General features: G+C 54.1%; 1 protein-coding gene across 13 annotated transcripts in view; it reads left to right on the plus strand.

Moving 5' to 3' along the window:
* Nucleotides 1-18619, plus strand: part of LOC104124581 (serine/threonine-protein kinase SIK3) — a 56097-nt gene extending 37478 nt beyond the window's left edge. For 7 of the 13 annotated variants that reach the window (XM_035892503.1, XM_035892501.1, XM_035892508.1 and 4 more), the window contains 15 exons: nt 3530-3654; nt 4161-4284; nt 5404-5522; nt 5890-6000; nt 6161-6304; nt 6806-6886; nt 6999-7108; nt 7928-8081; nt 8565-8720; nt 9298-9368; nt 13052-13195; nt 16292-16442; nt 17258-17383; nt 17692-17777; nt 18476-18619. In XM_035892503.1, coding sequence (XP_035748396.1) covers nt 3530-3654; nt 4161-4284; nt 5404-5522; nt 5890-6000; nt 6161-6304; nt 6806-6886; nt 6999-7108; nt 7928-8081; nt 8565-8720; nt 9298-9368; nt 13052-13195; nt 16292-16442; nt 17258-17383; nt 17692-17777; nt 18476-18596 — 1823 coding nt within the window. In that variant the 3' untranslated portion in view covers nt 18597-18619. The remainder of the gene's footprint in view (nt 1-3529; nt 3655-4160; nt 4285-5403; nt 5523-5889; nt 6001-6160; nt 6305-6805; nt 6887-6998; nt 7109-7927; nt 8082-8564; nt 8721-9297; nt 9369-13051; nt 13196-16291; nt 16443-17257; nt 17384-17691; nt 17778-18475) is intronic. The other 6 variants (XM_035892502.1, XM_035892509.1, XM_035892504.1 and 3 more) reach the window with 6 other exon arrangements.
* Nucleotides 18620-19018: the final 399 nt, after the last annotated feature.

Consider the following 19018-nt stretch of genomic DNA (forward strand, 5'->3'; position numbering starts at 1 on the left):
CTCTCTAGGAGTTCCTCATCTTTCTTGATCCGGGGAGCCCACAACTGGACGCAGTGCTCCAGGTGGGGTCTCAGCAGGGCAGAGCAGAGGGGGAGGAGAACCTCGCTCGACTCCGCACTAGTTGAGTACCCGATGCTTAGCAAGATAGCGTAGCACTCTTGGAGTGGGTTAAGCTGCTCTTCTCACTCGATGGCGACGCAAGTGTGCTTTTTGGGTTTGGCTTTTTTTTTTTTTTTTTTGATTGATTGCAACTGTATGATTTTTCCATAAACAGTAAGATACAAGCGCCGTTACCCTCGCTCTCATTTTTCCCATGGAGGCTTTTTCTCCAGCGTACCTTCTCAAAGGCTGAGTCAGTAGCTTCTGGCACTATGTTCAGTTGTGCTCCCAGTCAGAGAGTTCAGCCAGGAGTTGGGATTATTGCTAAATACCCAGGCCTTCCTAGGGTATGGTTTTGGAGAGGAATCTGATCTATGCATTGCTTTGCATTTGTTCGCAGGAGTCCGCTCGCTCTTTCACCTTCTGAGGGTAAAAGTCCCTGGGTGCAGGCACTCAAGGCGCTCTGCTCTGAGGAAATGTGAGGGACTGGGCCCGCTTGTTTGCAGCACGGAGATGCTGTGTTTAAATATTTTCCCTGTCTCACATCATTGTGACTTTTACCTTGCTCTTTAAAAATGCCCTTTTCCCTCTGCATCTGCTTTGGAAGGAGACCTGGGTGTTCCCTGGGCATTTGGATTTATATGTCTCCTGAGACTGGGGTGACTTGTCACAGTTCTTAAGAAAGTTTATTTAAGTTGTAGTTCGGGGTTTTTTTTGTTTGGATTTGATTTTTTGTTGTTTGTCGCTGTGAGGCTTTCAAATCCCCCCCCTTAGCTTTTGAGGGGGCTTTTTCAAAGCCTGCTGTTCTCGCCAGCCTTGACCTCGGTTCGTGCAGCGCAGGTGGGTTCTGGAAGCTGTTCCCACTGAGCAGTGCTTCGTGTAAGACGGAGCCGTCTGGCTCCCCAGCTCCCCGCAGAGACGAGCAGCGTGACTCGCCCGGAGCTGGAAAGAGCCGGGGAGAGCAGCGGCTCTCCACAGGGAGAGGTTTTTCATCCTGAAATCCGGGGCAGCCGTGGGAGCTCCAGGACCTGCTGCCTGCGCACCGTCACGCCCGCGGCGTCTCTGCGCTCCCCGTCCCGTTCTCTAAGGAGAGACTGGGGGGTTGCTCTCTCTGGCCGCCTCCGCTCGGCTGTCAAAAAGAGCTGGGGACCCCGTGGGCTAGTTTCAACCCCATGTGAAAGAGGGGTAAGGTTTCAAAGCCAGCCAATCTCTTGGGCAGCAGAGAGGGTTGCAGGGGGCAGCTGTTGCGCGTCCGTTCGGCGGCAGCGCAGGGCACGCCTCGGTCCTTGGTCCCGTGCGGGGCGGTATTCCCTGCTTTGAAAATACGGTTGGTTCCCAAAGTGCCGCAGAGCCCGCTCGAGTACGTACAAGGATAAATAAAAGTAACTAAACCGGAATAATTTGCTCAAAACGTGTGAAGTACCACAATTCCAGCCTGTTCTTGCACAGTCGGAAAGAGTCTACGTCTAAATTTGGCCACAAATGCTTTGTCGTTAGGAGATGGAAGCGCATTTAGTGCTGTGGCTTTTCTTGCTTGCTCTGGTAGCCGTAGTTCAGGCGCTTGTTACGCGGCCTCCTTCAACCGCGAGACAGAACAGCTCAAAAGCTTGCAGAGGTGGAAAAGTCGATTGTGTGGCTGTGTACCGTTTCCCCGAAATAGTCCTCCACGGGCTGACTGCTCGCACGCTTTGGAAGTTTGGATGACTTCGTTTCCAACAGCACAAACCCAAAGGGTGTTTAACTGCCTTGGTTTGATCCTGCCACGCTCTTACAGAGCACTCGCCGTCCCTCTGCTCTGCTTTGAGGTGGGGTTTGGGCAGCGTTGCCTCTACTCCCAGGAACACGCCACGCTAGGTCTCCTTCCCGAGCATAAACCATCTCCGCGTGGAGAATTTTGCCCCCTGCGAAGGGGCGGGAAGCCGGAGCGTTGGCTGGACCCTCCTGGAGCTGAGCTAGCAGGAGCTGGGCCGAGCTGCGCTAGGGGGGCTGCCGAGTTCTGCAGAAGCTGCTCGAAGGAGGAGAGGAGACTCACCTGAAATTAGGTCACGGAAAATCCCGTAAGGAAGGCGGCGGTCGCAACAGGAGCACGGACTCGCCCGTTAGCGCGTTGTCGGCGGGGTTTTCTGTGCCTCCTCCTGCGCAGAGGTGTTGGCCCTCGCTGCACTCTGTATTTTTGCCACGATGCTTTTTTGGTTTAATCAGTCAGGATTTGCAAACAGTACTTCTGGCCCTCCTTGGTTTTTCCAGCGTTTCTCACAGAAGCCTGCCGTGAGGATCTGCTGCTGGTGCAAATGCCGTGAAAAATGTCCCTGTTGCCCCGTCTGAGCGCATTAATGTCACTCGGCCTCCTGCTAAGCACACTCCTCGCAGAGGCGGAGGCAAGGCAGTTTGCAGATAACCTTTGCGGCACGGCGCCTCCTGATAGCGCTTGCTTGGAAGGGCAGCCTCTTCGCGGGACGTGGGGGCGCCTCGCTGTGACCGCGCGTTTGCCTTTTCTCAGTTGAGGGGAAAGACACGATCAGTGAGGATTCCTCCTTTTCATAAGAAAACGCTCACTTTTCTTGAATCCAGACTTTGATTTCTTTACTCTCCTTCCAGTGCAAGTCCCAGCTGTGTGCCAAGGGGTGGCAGGTTAATTAGCAGAGAATGCCATTAGCGCCCTCGTAAGCTGACGGTTGACTGCCCGTAAGGTTAAAAGCTTTCTTTTCATTTCTCTTTTGGGATTTATTATTTGCTCTTTGAATGATTTGACTTGGTTTGTAGAGCTGCCCACCGTAACTGGAGTTTCCAGCTCGCGTGGTGCTTTCTGGAAAATCAAAATTTCCCATTCTTTTTCCCTCTGCCTGCATTTGGTCCCTGCTGGCAGCCGCCCTGGCCCTAACGAAGTTGTGGAACTTGGCATGGGTGAAGCTGAAGCTTGGGAATTAACACACAAGATCTGTGTGGGATCTCTTGAACGTAAGGCGGAGGCCTCGTTCCAAACTGTCCGCCCGACTTGCAAGCAAGCCCGGTTGGTCTGATTGCTGCTGTGTTGACTCCAGCATGGAAATCACGTGGCTGAAAAGCGAAGAGCAGCCTTTTGGAAAGACCTGTGTGTTCCTGCTAAGCCGAAGCGTGTGACGCAGGCCTAAATGGTGGTGGTTTGCAGAGGTTGCTTAGATGGGCTGTTTCACACCGTAGGGATGTGCCGCTGTTAAGACTTGGTCGCCTTTTGTCTCGGTACGGAGAGAGGTTGCCCGCTGACCAGGTGGTTTCAGCGTTGCTCTTCCTCTTCCAGCCTCTTCTGCACTCTTGTTGCTCTGCCGTATGGGTTATCCGTCACGGGACGGTACCGGGCTTTCCTAGACGTGGCAGATTACGTAAATACCTTGTGTTTAGGATAGGTGGAGCGGGTCCTACTCCTCTACTCAGTTCTCTTTTGTTCTTTCAGATTTTGGGTTCAGTAACATCTTCACACCTGGTCAACTGCTTAAAACCTGGTGTGGGAGTCCTCCCTACGCTGCTCCAGAGCTCTTCGAAGGAAAGGAATACGATGGCCCAAAGGTCGACATTTGGGTACGCACCGAACCTCTTTCTTTCTTTCTTACTTGGATCTCGGTTTTGCTCTGTTTTGTTTGGCTTTGCTTCCTGAATGCTTTGTGCCTGTCGCGGAGAAGAGCCCACGATATGGCAAAGAAATGGTTTTCGTGCTTTTAGAATTTTATTCTGACTACTATGTCCCATGTTTTCTTTATCGGGAGGCACGATGCCAAAAATATGAGCTGCCCAGAAATGCGTTTTAATCTAGTTTCCCAAAAATATGGTTCCCTTCTTCGCTGTTGAATGGCAGAGTACTTCCTGCAGCAGGGCTTGATCTGGCAGAGCTGAAAGAGCCTGAAATGAGGCTTGAGGTTTGAGGGAGGAATTGGGCTGGCCTGGGACGTCAGCGAGGTCCTTTCCAATGGGATTTGCTCTTTCTTTATTATTATCTTACTCTATTTCAATGGCCTGTACCGCAGTTACCTGCAGCCTCCTGCCCTCCCCCTCTAACGTTGCTGACGTGCCCTCTCTTTTGGACGCAGAGTCTCGGCGTGGTGCTGTACGTGCTGGTCTGCGGCGCTCTGCCCTTCGACGGGAGCACGCTGCAGAACCTGCGGGCGAGGGTGCTCAGTGGGAAATTCCGCATTCCATTTTTCATGTCCACAGGTAAGGGGTGCACGGAGCCGGCGCTGGTCGCGTCTCTGCTTACGGATTCTTTGGAGCACTTAAATTAGAGCATACCAGTTGATTTATAGGGCAGTGAAGTGGTTTGCCAGGAAGCTTGTCCGCTGGATGGTGGTTTGTAACGTAAGCTAAAATGAGGTCCGAATCTAGAATTTAGAAACCAAAATACTCTTCCTTAGGATCTCAGCTTTCACGTATATAACTGTGCAAACTGTAACAAAGTGCAAGCAAAGATAGGCTCTTTCTAAATTTTGGGAAATGAAAGCTAAAAATGGAGCAGTGATTTAGGAGTATCGAGGCTAGACCTGTTTTAGACAAGAAGCTCTTTACAGCGTTATGGCACATGAATTTCCAGCAAGAGCCCCATCGGAGAGGAAGTTCTAAGCCCCCTTTCTGCAAAACTGCTTCTGAATGCTTTAGTAATAAATCTTGGTTTTGAAAAGGCGATTATTCGCAGATAAAACCAACTTAAGAACGAGTCATCTGGAGGTTCTTGGTTGCCTGCTCTCAGATTAAGGAATAATTTTGCATGGGCTGCGTGGAGTTTCCCAGCTGAAAGCTTCCTTGCCTGCCGCCTTACGTGGGGAAGAGGTTGTCTTCACGCAGAAAATGCTTGCTAAAACGTGTGGTGCTTGGAAGGCAGCCTTAGATCCCACCCCGCGTGGGGGAGAGCCTCAGCAGCCCCCCACGCTGGCAGCACACCCCTCGTACAGTGGAGAAATCATTCACGGCGAGCTGTTGCTGAGTGGGGGATGTTAGGAGGATACTTTGCCCTTCTACCCCCAAAAGCCAGTCCTGTCTCCTGGCCAGGCCGACAGGCGGGGAGGGACGGGGTGACAGCGTGCCACCTAGGGGCTCCGGCAAACAGCACAGGGGCCCGGTGGCCTTGGGTGGCTTCCTTCCTAGCGTGGGGAAAGCAAACGTCTGCAGCAAAGCGGTGCGTCGGGGGCTGAACGGCTGCGCAGCGCGGAAGGAGAAGCAATGTTTTTGCTATGTATGACTTCCCACGGAGAAGCGCTTTCCCCTTTGCGGCGCAAGGCTGCCTCCTGCAGAAGTCGTGTCCCTCCCTGCAGGTTACCCAGCCTCTCTCTTCCCTTGCAGAATGTGAGCATCTGATCCGCCACATGCTGGTCTTGGACCCGAGCAAGCGCCTCTCCATGGAGCAGATCTGCAAACACAAGTGGATGAAGCTTGGGGAGGCCGACGCGGAGTTTGACAGGGTGAGAAGCAGAAGCGAGCTGGTGTGGAGCACGGTCTGCTTGGTCCCTGCTGGGCTGCAGACGGGCACGTAGCACTGCAATATTCGTTTTGGCTGTTTGAGAACTCTCGTTCCAAGCGCCGATGTGCTGCCTTTCTGTGTCTCCTGGTCTTGCTTTCCACGTCGCTCCTCATCTGCGTGTATTTTTGTATCTTTCCCCTTGGTGCTGAGAGCCCGAGGCACTAGGTTTTGAATTGGTGCACCATCAGCCTTCAAAGCTGACGCCAGCTTGCAGCCGCAGCCCGGTGCATTGGTTCTTCAGAGCGCTGTGACTCATCGGCGTGCCTTTGGGAATGTCAGCACTGAAGTCTGTGTCTGTGCTCTTGCAGCTGATAGCGGAGTGTCAGCACCTGAAGACTGAGAGGCAGATGGAGCCGCTGAATGAGGACGTGTTGCTGGCGATGGCGGACATGGGGCTGGACAAGGAGCGCACCATCCAGGTGAGACACCACAGCTGACAGTCGCGTCCTGCCCTGGAGAACAAGCGGCCGTGTTTGTTGCTTGTCACCTCTAGGAACTGAGCTGCTTCAGCACGGTACAGCGCGTATTTTATTGCTTGACAGAAAGAGCTGACCGCTTTTTCCTTTTTTCCTCTTCTAGTCCTTAAGAGCCGATGCTTATGATCACTACAGTGCAATCTACAGCCTGCTCTGCGACCGTCTGAAGAGACACAAGAATCTGCGCATTGCAGCGTCTCCAAGTATACCACGGACCATGACCTTCCCCACCTCTGCTAACATCCAGGTAGATCCTGCTTGCGTCGGGCAGGAGTGTCAAAACGTTCCTTGTCTGAGAACTTCGTGTGTGTTTAGGGTGCCATAATCCTGAGATTAGGAACGGCTCCGGGTTTAGCCAATGCCCTTGAGACTAAGTCTTGCGTTTAGCGTAGCGACGGAGGAGGAGGCAACGTGAGGGTTACTGGTTGGGAGCTAGAGTCTGCAGACCAGGACCGCTCTGCACTGCTGCTTCCTTAATTTGTGCTGCTGTCCAAGAGACGAGTATTTGCTTTAAGAGAGGCCAGGTCATAAGGGAAGCAGCAGAGATGCTGACCCTGCCTGAGGAGAAGTGAGGAGGGGAAATGAGGCGACCTCTGCAGAATTAAGAATAAACAGAACTTCGCTGGCTCCAGGGTAACCTCCCTGTTCCTGGGTGCTTAGGTCTGCACCGGTGTTCATCTGGCAGTGTTTGTAGGGGGTTGTAAGAGATGCTACCTTCATGTCTTCTGATTTTGATCTCTCTGCTCAGCAGACAGAACAGGCGAGCAATACCATGAGCATCAACGTGCCGCAAGTCCAGCTCATCAACCCTGAAAACCAAATTGTAGAGGTGAGGTACTCCCCTTGATGACCCCTGCAAATTCTTTTCCCGGGCTTGCGTTGAAGCCTCTTGCTTGACCCTCCCCTTGTATTTCACCATCTCCAACGTTTTGCTTGCCCAGACTGACGGAACAATGAACTTGGACAGTGATGAAGGGGAAGAGCCATCACCTGAAGCTCTGGTCCGTTACCTTTCGATGAGAAGGCACACGGTTGGAGTAGCAGACCCACGGTTAGTGTTGGACTCTGAACTCCCTGATGGAGGACTAAGGGAACTTGAAGATTTACTCCTAGCACATGACTTTGGTCCTTCTGAGATACGGCAGATTTATTCATGTGCTGCTGTGCTGGCAGATGAGAGGTTAATGCCTTAAGGGACTTCTGGGCTCTGTGGTACATAGAAGGGTTGATGCCTTTGAGACTGGCAGTGGTCTCCAGGTTCTGGGCTGGGAAATACACTTCACAGCACGCCCCTGGGTCCCACTCTAGCCAGACCAGGTGGTGATGAGCACGTGTATCCCTATCATGGCTGGTACCAAACCTTTGGTTTCCTGCCCCTGCTGTGAGTGGCTTGGAGTTATTTCTGCAAATTTGATTTTTGCTAGATAAAAAAAGAAATTCGAGGTATCTCTTTAGCGAAAGCATCCCTTTAAATGTCCTAGTCCCATTGCACAGTTTGGTTAATATTTCAGCTGAGGGTGAGGATGGGATTCTTTCCTTCTCTTCTTCCTGGTTAGCTCTGTGTAAGCTATAGCAGCGTTGACTGGTGTGCGAGCCGGTTTCTCACCTAAGCTGCACTGCTGTCATGTCCTAGCTGAAGCTTTTTGTGACAAATGCAATCGAGGTTAATGCAGAGAGCTACTTCTGGCAAATCTCAACTCAGGGGGGAACAAAGGACAAACGAAAACCAAAGAGTGGCTTGGCTGCTCTCTGCCGCCATTTTCCAGAGCAATAAGAAGCCTTTTGTGAAGGGAGGCTGAGAGCTCTGGGCCCACGGGTGCTTCTCCTCACATCTTTGCTCATTCGCCTTTCTATAAATGTGATTGCACAGGACGGAGGTCATGGAAGATCTGCAGAAGCTCCTGCCTGGCTTCCCCCGTGTCACTCCTCAGGCTCCGTTCCTGCAGGTGACCCCGAATGTGAACTTCATGCACAACGTGCTGCCTAGGCAGAACCTGCAGCCCACGGGTCAGCTGGAATACAAGGTACCGACCGCTGCACGTGCTCCCTGCCGCAGGCTGTGCGTTTGTGCTCACGCTTGCTCTATTTGCCAATTCCTCGGGCTCCCTAAGCTTCAAGACTCTTACCCTCTTGCTGTCTCTTCAGGTGTGATTCTTGTTGGTTACTTAAAAAGCTGACGAATGAAAGAACACCGCGATATGAAATTAATTACTGGGCTGGGGAGAAATAGGGCCGTGCTACCTGGCTTCGGGGCTGCAGGTTGCAGCCTGCCTGGCAACTGAAGCAGAGTTGCAGGGAAACGGAGAGTTAAACCCCACTCTGGCGCTGACACTGGCTCTCTCTGCCCCCCCCCCCAGCTCTGAGATGTTGGGGATTAATCCCTCCTCTCTCCTGAGGCCCAGAAGGCTTGTCTTCTCTCGTGCCAGCATCTGGGCTTGTGACCTTAGCGCTCGGGTACCGGAGGGATGCGGTGCGGGGGCGCTAACTGCCCTGTCTGTGCTTGCCAGGAGCAGTCCCTGCTGCAGCCCCCCACCCTGCAGCTGCTGAACGGCATGGGCCCTCTGGGGCGGCGGGCGTCAGATGGCGGAGCCAACATCCAGTTACACGCACAGCAACTGCTGAAGCGTCCTCGAGGTCCGTCTCCGCTCGTCACTATGACACCAGTAAGTAGCAACAGGAAAGCAGAGAAGCGGTGGCGTGCTTATAAATATCTTCTCCCGCAGGCAGAGGTGACTGCCCTCCAGGTCACAGCAGACAGCGTAGCGCTCTGGAAGCGCTGCAGGGAGTGTGCCTGCTTGCTCCCAAAGGTTCACCCCCCTGCGGAGCGGCAGAGCGCTCTGTCCCCTTGTGGGAGAGCCGCTGTGCTCTCCTGTAGCTGGCGGCTGAGATGGTATTCCTCTTGGGAATTGGCAAAGCACACATGAATTTTTTTGTTTTTAATGGTTGCTTTTCTTCTCCTTTGCTGATCTCGTAGAGAAAACTAGAGTGTCCGTCTTGGGCGTTACTGTGCGTTCTTCCTCGAGGCATTTGTATCACCAAATTTTCCTGGTAGCACCAAAGGCAGCGGCAGCCTCGTACAGGCAGTTGTTTGGGGAAGGAATGTCGGAAGGGGGCCTTGGTGCTGCAGAGGAGCTGGCACATACTCTTGTGAAAGCCTCTTTGGGAGGGTGAGGCGGTGGGGGGGGAGGTGGGACCACGCTGGCTGCCTCCTGGAACCCATGGCTTCTCTTGTCTCTGCAGGCTGTCCCAGCGGTCACCCCTGTGGATGAGGAGAGCTCCGACGGGGAGCCAGATCAGGAAGCTGTGCAGAGGTAACCCCCAGTCTGTTAACATTTGCCCTTATTACCCTCAAAGAGGCTCACCCTGTGGTGTTCCACAGCTGAATTAAAACACTCACAACCTCATCACAGGCAGGAGCATCGATTACAGCGAAGGCTCCACATTTCTCTTGTTCTTGTGGGTGTTGACTGTAGGCGATTACTGTAGGCAATTACTCCTCTGACACGACGAGGTGCTTACAAAGCTGGAGTCCCCCTGAAATGGTTAGCCATTTGAGCAGTAGGTTCTCCAGAAACTCTGAAACCGCTGAAGTCCTTTGCTTAGTGTGCACCAGCATGCAATCCACACTAACCTGCAAAATGAGTGCTAAGTGATTCACCCCTCCCTGCTGAGTGATGGAGGTAGGAAGATCTCATCTGTGGCCTTGGGTGTCGATGCAGCTTTTGTATCGAGACGTGCAGTAAACATCCAACTCTGATGCCTTAAAGTGAGCTTGCTGGAAATACGGGTACCTCTAGCTTCTAATTTTAGCAGTAGGCCTTAAAATAGTCTGCTCCGATAGGGAAAGGGTTGTTAGGTATCAGGCTGGAAACTTCTGTTCTCTTTGTCTGCTCCAAACACGTACTGGGAAGCGGGTGGAATACGCTTGTACTTTCTCAATCCGTGAAAACACTAACCATGTCCTTGCTAACATTTTCTTAGTAGCTTTTGCGTAGTTCCTTCTCTGCTAACCAGCTGGTGCACTACGTGTGGTGGGGGTGGTTACGGAGTGCTCCTACTTCTTCCCTCAAACTTGAAAAGTTTTCTGGATCCCCCCGTTTGTAGCGGCCACCACCTCACGTAAGGAAGCGTTTCCTCAGGGGCTGCACCTGGGAGAAGGATTCGGATTGGGGGTGGGTTGCAGGCAGAGAAACACTGGGGTGGGCAGAGGTTGTGCTCCAGAGCCCTTGCCAGCTCCTCTCCTTTCAGTGCTCCAGGGCCAAGGGGGGATTTGAACGGTGGGTGTGTGCAGTGACAGACTGTGCAGAGCGTGCGCTGAGACTCCTTTTGCCTTCCTGAGCTTAGAAGAAAGTCAGAGCTGGTACCTGCGAAAGAACTCGCTTCCAGCCCTGCCTGAGCTGACCCAGCCCTTCAGCAGAGCACGTCTTGCGTTTTCTGCGTGGTCTTAGACTCTAGGTCTTCCCCACCCTCATCTTTGCTCACTCTCACAGTATTTTCCAGCTTCACCAGCTGCCGTTCATCCCCCGAGCCACGGTAGTGGGGAGGTGCCTGCTCACGACCCGCCCCAGCTGCAGGGGAGCGCGGTGAAGGAAAGGAGGCTCAGCCGGAGCGTTGAGCCGGCGAAGAGCCTGCGCCTCCAGGCGCTGGAGCCTGCGCTCAGCCCCTGCGAAGCTGCTGTACCCAGCTGTGTGCTGTCCTCCCTAGCGGGGCTGAGGAACGCGGGCTGTATACACCGCTGTGCTGCCTAGGCAGCTATTAACAGTTGTAATTGGGGCGGGGGGGGGGCCGTAACGTCCACTGGCAACACCTCAGATGGCAGACAGTCTTTCTGACTCCGCAAATCGGGTCAGTCTGGTTCTTGGCAAGGGGATGCCTGGACATCTTACCTGGGCAGATTTTCACCTCTCCTGTTCTAAATCCTAGGGTTTCGGTTGAGTCTTTAAGTTAAAGCATTAGCTCAGCTGGAAACATTTTGAAACCCACGTGCAGGGTTTGGTAGGTTGCAAGCCACTGAAAGGTTCAGATCCCACCAAAAGGCGAGTCTCCTTGGACCCGTAGCTCACTCAGCTGCTCTCGGCGGTGCTGCCCTTAGTCCTTTCATACCACATGTTCTTCTTCCACCAGATGGCCCAGAAAAAGCCCCGTCCAGGTTGTGTGTTAACTTGCTCTCCACCCCCTTATGTTGCAACATGTCAGTAGTCATCAGAGGAGAAGGGTAAATAGCGTTAACATCAGGGCCAGATGCAAATATTTAGCTTCTCAGAACACCGCTCCGAACACTCTGTATGCAGCCACCAGCGAGCAGTTTCTGCCCTCCTCAATCTGACCTTGAAAACAGAGCATAGTCTTTTCTCTGTTCCAGGGAACAGTCACATCCCCTTGGAGCTTTGGGAAACTTTCTTCCACCCGAAACGCTGCTATAGCTCATGATTGGATTGTTCCCTGGAGGTCTGAAATAAAATGATCTTAGCAAACCACAGCTGTAAAGCTCTTCGGGAAACTTTCCCCGTCTGCCTCAAATGATTCTTAAACAGCTAATGGCACAGACTTTGGCAAGTTACCACAAGGCCTAAGCGCTCCTCGTTCTGTTAACTTGCTGTCTTCTGCCTGAGTGGCTTCGGTAGCCAGCGAAGGGAGGCTGCGTTTGGAGAAGGCAGCAACTGTACTGCTTGCTGCCCTTCTGTGCTTCACCAGCTGGAGCTGCGGGGAGCCTTAGCAGGGGAAAAGAGTGGAGGTGAGAATTCCCCGTTGGCAGCCCTGCCGAGCGGTCTTTGTCCCAGTCACTGCAGCTGCCTTGTTGCCGCTGGCTCACCAGAGTAGAAACAGTTGAGTTCATAAGTGGGCGTTCATCCCACCCGGCCTTGAGTGGGTAACGTGCTAGCCCCCCAGCTCGTCACAAGCCAGGGCGTCCTGGGTAGGCACTCCGGTCGTTATCTCTTCTGGCTCTGTGCCCCCCGCTGCCCTGCGCATGGCTGTGGCCAGTAACCAGCAGTTCAGGCCAGCCGCCGCGTGGCCCTTCGTCACATCCTTGCCCAAGCAGAGGCTCCTAGTTTTGTCCTGCGCGCTGCCCCGCTCTTTAGAGGGTTTGCAAAGGAGCTGAAGTCTCTCAGTTCCAGTGCAAGAGCGTGCTTTAGTTTAAGCTGCTGCCCCCAGGTCTAAGAGGCAAGCCCAGCCTTGGCACAGGGGGCTGCGGCTCCAGAGGAAGGGACCCTCTCGCTGCTCAGTTTCCCTCGCTGGCTTTGCCCTGCGCGTGGCTGGGCGATTTCCGACTCCCTGGCGAGCGGAGCAGGGACTAGATGGCGCACGGGGACCGGGCTGGGCACCAGCCCTTCCTCAGCCGCGCGCCCTTCCTCCTGCTCCTTCCTCCCCAGGCAGCCGGGGGCTCGACCCACCCGTAATCTCTGGCGGGGTGGCCCTCGTGCACCCTTCCCTGCACCCTGTGACAAGCTGGCCGCGGCTCGCGGCTGGGCCCGAGGCATCCCAGGGTAGGTCTGAAGTGCAAAGGCCATCCTGCAAGGGTGCAGCTCAGCAGCAGCTCCAGCCAGCCCTCGCTAGGATTAGCCGTGACTCGTCTCTTGGCTCCGTGCGCGCAGCAGACTTCCCCGTGGCTCAGTGGGGCCTTGGGAGAGGGAGGCAGACCTGCTGTACTGCAGTGAATCCCCGTTGAGGGCGGGTAGTCGCCTGGGTATTCCCAAAGGGATATACCAGCATTCCCCTTGAGGTGAAACGCGGCTTTCCTGCCGCAAATGGCTCCTCTTGCCTCCCGAGGCTGGCAGTAGCGCACAAGCAGCTGAAACTACACTTGTCCCCTAAGCGCTGAAGACCCAGTGATGTGACGGGCATGGGCAGCGTGTCCATGGCGTGCTTCTCCCCCGTTGGTTCTGAGCACTGCAGCAAGCATTCTTCCTTCCCGTTTATTCTGGATTATCTAACGCTCCCTGTTTTTGGAGTACTCCCATCAGTCTCTTATAAAATGTGCTCCTGCTTGTTGCAGATACTTGGCAAATAGGTCAAAAAGGCACACTCTGGCAATGACCAACCCTACAGCTGAAATCCCTCCAGACTTGCAGAGGCAGCTAGGACAGCAGTCCTTCCGACCCCGGGCTTGGGCTCCACACCTGGTACCCGATCAGCACCGGTGAGTAATGGCACCGGCCGTTCGGGCAGCTTTGCGCCAGGAAACCTGCTCAGATGTCGTCTGGAACGGAGCACTGAGGACATCCCGCTTGGCAGGGAGGGGTGAGGAGGAGGCACAAGTACCAAGAGCAGGCCCACAGAGCAGAGGGTGTCTGACCACGCTGGCGACACGGGACTTCTGCTCCGTGCCTGCAGACAGAAGCAATTCAGGGGCAGGCATCGGCTGGCTCTTCCCCCCCGGTCCCGTTTTTGTGGCTGGGGATGATTTGCCAGAACGGCTGCCGTCGCAGAAGGCTTGGGAATCAGCCATGCGTTCTAGAGGAGAGCTTTTCTCTCTTGTAATGGTAGGTGTCAAGCTAGCGGCAGAGAGCAGGTTTTCTACGGAACGTTTTCAGAGGCAGGGGCAGGCAAAACGCTGCACCAGGTCATCTACACCAGAGCTTAGAAACCTCACTGTTCTGCACCAGAGTTGTGTGTTTTGACTGCAAAGTCTCTTTGCAAAGCTCCTCAAGAGTCATGTTATTTCTGATCTGAACCCCTGATGGGAATGATGTGGGGCAAGGAAGCTGGGGTGGGAAGAAAAAAATCACGCCTGGGAAAGAGGGAACCTCTGGAGATTGGGTCTGAACACTCTCAAAATGTGCTGGTGGGGCACTCCTGATGGAGAGAGGTGTTCATCTGACGGAGAGTCCTTGCCACGGCAGCAAACCGGAGATGCTGATGCCACAGAGGGAGCTTAAAAACTGGCGCTCTGAACCGGAGAGTGCAACCCAGCCGCAAACTGCGGAGTTTGCTGCCTGCTGGTCTCGCCCCTTGAGAAAGCAGTCGCCTACCAGGCAAAATCAGTGCTCGTGTCCCACCTTTCAGCCAGCTCACGCTGGCAAGCTTGACAAAGCACTTTTTATTGTAGCCAGATACCTGCTGAGCTGAGCACTGATGTAATCAGCAGAGGCAGGTGAACTCTGAGCAGACCGAGACAGCGCTAGTGCCACGCTGGAACTCGGGAAAACCAAGATAAACATCCCTATACCCTGAAGTTACTCCCTGACAGAGGTGCTCGGGGGATGAGAAGGGCAGGAGGGGAAAGATTTCTAGGGTCACAGCTTGATAGGAAGAGGAGTCAGCTTGCAAAACAACCAGAATGTGCTGTGTCCTGCTTTAAAGATTGCTTCAAATCATAAAGGTAAGCCGGGTCCCTCACGCACCGCAGGAATCCGTTTTTTTACAAGACTGTTAAAACGCACTCACCCTGTAAATACGCCTCTGCCTCTTGGCTTTGGAGTCCTGAGGCCGTTGCATCACGAACGGGGTGGTATCTGCTCATTCCACCCTCCGTGTCGTAACGTGCTGTGAGCCTGCCTCGTGTTTTACCTGCGAAATCACAGCAACTTCGTCTGACCAAGGCCTAAACTGATTGCCCCATGTTGTGTCCCAGACACGTAGGGCACAGAAACCATTGGCAGTCTTGTGCCATCACATAAATAGCCCTCAGTTACTGAACGGCAGGTGGGTTTTATTTTAGCGCTTGACATATTTTAAGCCATCTTCTTAGGTAGCACCCGGTTTTGGTCATGATAACTTAGTATCTGAAAGCAGAATTGAAGTACGACAGTTGCACGAGGCCTTGGCCACACGGGCTTGGGAGCCTCAGCATAGTTTTGTCTGTAGCTTCTGCTTTCCATCAATACACCAGGAGATCAAATGGACCAGGATAACGGATGGGGTGGCATCAAAGGCAGGGGCACAGCTCTGTCCTTGGGAGAGAGTTGTGTGTCATGTATAGAAACCAGAGTACGTCCTGGTAAGGCAGACCGAGTGACAGGAGCTGAACCCAGCATGCTGGAAATGGTCCAGCATCGGTCACCTTCTGATAAGGGGGAGCCTCCCCGGGAGAAATAGTTTCACTTCTTGGGAGAGGCTTCTGTAGCGAGCCATAGCCTGAGCGGCCAGGGCGGGAACGTGCCTGCAGTAATGCAGCTCAGGACCGCGCCGGTGAGCAGCCAGGTGGGCTCCTGGTGGGTGCAGCGCCAGGGTGTCAGAGCTGCTGTGAAGACCACATCTCCACGCCCTTCTCGCAGACGAAGGCCACAGCTGGAGCCCATCCCGTTAGCTGTTGTTTGCTGGGGTGCACGGATTGCATTTGCACAGCAGCCATCGGGGCAGGCAGAGGAACCTGCTGCCGTTCGTTATAGGGCACGCTGTGACGTGTGCGTGGAAAGCTAGCTTTGCTAACGTCCATACAGGATGCACCTAACGGCAGGGCAGGAGCTTAGTGCTTGGCTTGGATAATGGGGAGCACCAACTTTGGGAGAAAACAGCTCCTGAAAAAAAATCTGGCTCCCTCTGATGGTGAAGAAGAAACCTCATTGTGAGGGGAAAGCGCCTGCAGTTCCTCGGGCGCAGTTGCCTCGATACTGGCTATGCCTGCTTTTCAGATGTACCCATTCTGATTGCCCAGTGCCAGGCATCCAGGCAACTGGGAGGCTCTGGATGTGAAGTGACAGCTTGGTTAATGCGCTGGGAAGATTCCCCCTGCTGTGCAGAGTTACGTGCCTGCCCTCTTTTTTATTTTTTAATTTGGTGCGTCTCTAAGCACGGAGATGCCAGCCCCCCTTCCTCCGCCGAGGCTGCAGAACACGCCAGGCTCCTTTCTCCGTGTGTCCCTCCTGTCTTCAGCAGGCACCAGGTGTAGTCAGGGGCCCCGGGGAGCTGGAAGGCTCAGGAAGGGGCTGCTGAAGAGGTGAATTTACATTTTTAGGATGCTGAATGGTTTCTGTAAAAAAGAAAAAAAAAAAAAAAATCTGAGGGACAGATGCATCTGTAGGGATGGACAAGGAGTTGGTGCCCGCCTGGCATCTGCCTTGTGGCTGGGTCGTCTCCAACCTTAAACCACATTTACCTGCCCAGGCACCGAGGATACTTGGTAATCCCGTTTCCTGTTCACAGCGATGATGGCACTTTATTTCTTGGTCCAAAACACAATTTATGCTGGGTGAGTGGGCAGGCAGAACTTGGCATGGCTGGTGTAAGTTCAGTGTCTCTGTACCGGAGTCTGTTTTTTAGCTGGCATCACTAACCCGCTTCCCCATGTGTTCAGTTCTATTTACAAGGACTCAAATACTCTGCACCTCCCCACCGAACGCTTCTCCCCGGTTCGGCGCTTCTCTGACGGTGCTGCCAGCATCCAGGCTTTCAAAGCCCACCTGGAGAAGATGGGCAATAACAGTAGCATCAAACAGCTTCAGCAGGTAAAAGGGGGGGAGGGCAGCCTCGAAAGAGCCTCTGCAAGGGCTTCTTACTGCCTCAGCCGTGCTGCTTCAGGAAGCAGAAGGCAAAACCTTTACCGCTACTGGCTGCGGAGAGGCAGTGGCTTTCCAGCCGAGGAGCTGTTCCAGAGCTGTTCCCCCCTCTGTCCGCAGCCACCCTGCTGAGTGTCCTCTAAACGTACGTGCTGTTCACCTGCGAGCTGGGAACGCCGGGGGCTTCCGCCCCCTCTTTTTGGGGAGCAAAGCACGTGCTGTGCCCAGGCGTGGACTGCTCTGCCTGCCCTCGCGGCCCTGCCGGCGCCGCCAGACTGCGGCTGCTGCTCTCCCGCATTCCCTGCGGCAGCAAAGTTTTGGGGCTGTTCCAGGGCGTCCCAGGAAAGGGGCAGTTCCTCCCGCCAGAGTTTGGAGTGCGTTGTATGCTATTCCCTACGCAGCCAGCGTGCGTCTTACCAATGGCTTGAAGTGGGATTTGGCCCCAGGACAGGACTTTCACCTTGCAACACAGTAGAAATATGAGATGCTCTTTTCACCTCAAAATTATTGTTACTAGAGCTTTGTGCTTGTGTTTTTAAGGGAACGTGGTGCTGCCAGCTTGGTGTCATGTGCACCCGTTTCTTTTCTGTTGTCCGAGGCCTGAGCTAGCCCTGTTACTGCACACCTGATCATGTCAAATTAAATGGATTAGGTTTTCGTTACTGGCTTTTTCAGGCGGGTAGGCTGCTGAGAGTGCCTCTTCGCACAGCACGCGTGCCGGGCACAAAAAAGGTCACTTAGAGGGAGCGTTGGATTCGTTACAGGAGTGCGAGCAGCTTCAGAAGATGTATGGTGGGCACATGGACGAGAGGACACTGGAGAAGACACAGCAGCAGCACATGTTGTACCAGCAGGAGCAGCACCATCAGATCCTTCATCAGCAGATTCAGGTACGGGAGCCCGAGCCAGGCCTTCTGAAGTCTTAGCTGTGTTTTCCTGCGTGGCTGCAGATACAACTACTGAGCAGGTCCCGGTGGGACTGGGGAGGGTTGATTGCTCGGCTTGCTGTAGTGAGAAGCCTGAAGGACTTCAGCAATGGTGTTTGCACGGCTGCTGCGATAGCCAGGGCTGCAGTCTGGGACTGAGTGTTGGGTGAATCTGGATATGTCCTACTTCACCAAGTGGTGTCTTTTAAATTTACTAGTTGAGCCATTATTGATCGCAAATGCTTCTTGTTTTCTTCTGGTGCCTGGGTCAGGACTGTATCCGGCCACCCCAGCCATCTCCACCCTTGCAAGCTCCATGTGAAAACCAGCCAGCTCTGCTCACCCACCAGCTTCAGAGGTAAAGAAATCGCTTTAGTAAAGCTCTGGGAAATGCGTTTTACTCAAGCCCAGGGATGAGCTAATGCACTTAGGAGAATCCGGGGCTGAGCTGGAAGCGTATAGAGTTAGAATGGCATTGCCAGTTCCCAGGTGAACGTGCCTGGTCCTTTTAGCTGGATGCTGTCTGAAGGGCTTTTAGAAGCAGAGAAACATGATTCGAAGGCACAAATCCACTTTGAACGGATGATCAACAGTTCCCTTTCGACCGGCTTGAAAATGCGTTCCCTTCGGCAGCCGGTTTCTCTCACGCTTTCCGCTCAGAGCTGCTGCTGGACGTCTTGCACCTTTACGGGCTTTTGCTTAGGTCACCGTCCCTGACTTCAGCACCCTGACTTGTGGGTGAGACGGGCTGGATTATGGGGAAGGAGAAAGGGAGGTTTCTCACCGGCCACAGCGAGTCAGGAGGCGAGCCCGCGGTGCCCTTGTGCCCGGGTTTCTGCTGTAGCCACCGGGTTATGCTCGCTACCTCTGACTTTGGCAAGTCTGGTGGCTCTCGGAGGAGAAGCCGAGCTGTAAGGAGCTTGGGATCCCAAACAAGGGCTTCATGGTGTTTATGTAAACCGAGAGAAGCGCAGCATTTGGCATCAGCTCTCTCAGTTGAAAAGGCATCTTAATGAGGAGCAGGCATGCTGAAAAGGTGCTTCTTTCCCTGCGTAGGTTACGGATTCAGCCATCCAGCCCGCCCCCGAACCACCCTAATAACCATCTCTTCAGGCAACCGAACAGCAGCCCACCTCCTGTGAGCAGCAGCGTGCTCCAGCCCCACGGTAAGCGCTGACAGCGTACTGAGCCATCTGCGCTCCTCGGGCCGGGCCGCTTGGCAGAACCGCACGGCCCTGTCGAAGCCCCGGGGAAAACAGGCTGTGGGGCTGCCAGGGGGCTTCGGTTCCCCCCTGCGGCCTAGGCCGTGCGCGGTTTGCTGATGATGTAAAAGATTCTCCATCTGGCAGCAAGGGCTGGTGTTATTGAGAGCCTGGGAGGAGCTGCCAGCTGGAATGTGCTGTTGGGTTCCTTGTCATAAGATCCTTACTTATCGCTCCCGGGGGTGGGGAGGAAGGGCAGATATTCTCGGGTTTATGCAAATCGCTGTCAGCTCCGCTTTGTTTCTCTTTCTGTGCAAGGGGCTCGAGCTGTGACCTTTGCACGCTGGCGGAGCGGTCGGGAGTAGCGCTCCTCGCCACCCGCGGACCCCTACCGGGA

Source organism: Egretta garzetta, unplaced genomic scaffold (assembly GCF_000687185.1).
Source record: "Egretta garzetta isolate BGI_Z169 unplaced genomic scaffold, ASM68718v1 scaffold134, whole genome shotgun sequence".
Taxonomy (NCBI): Eukaryota; Metazoa; Chordata; class Aves; order Pelecaniformes; family Ardeidae; genus Egretta; species Egretta garzetta.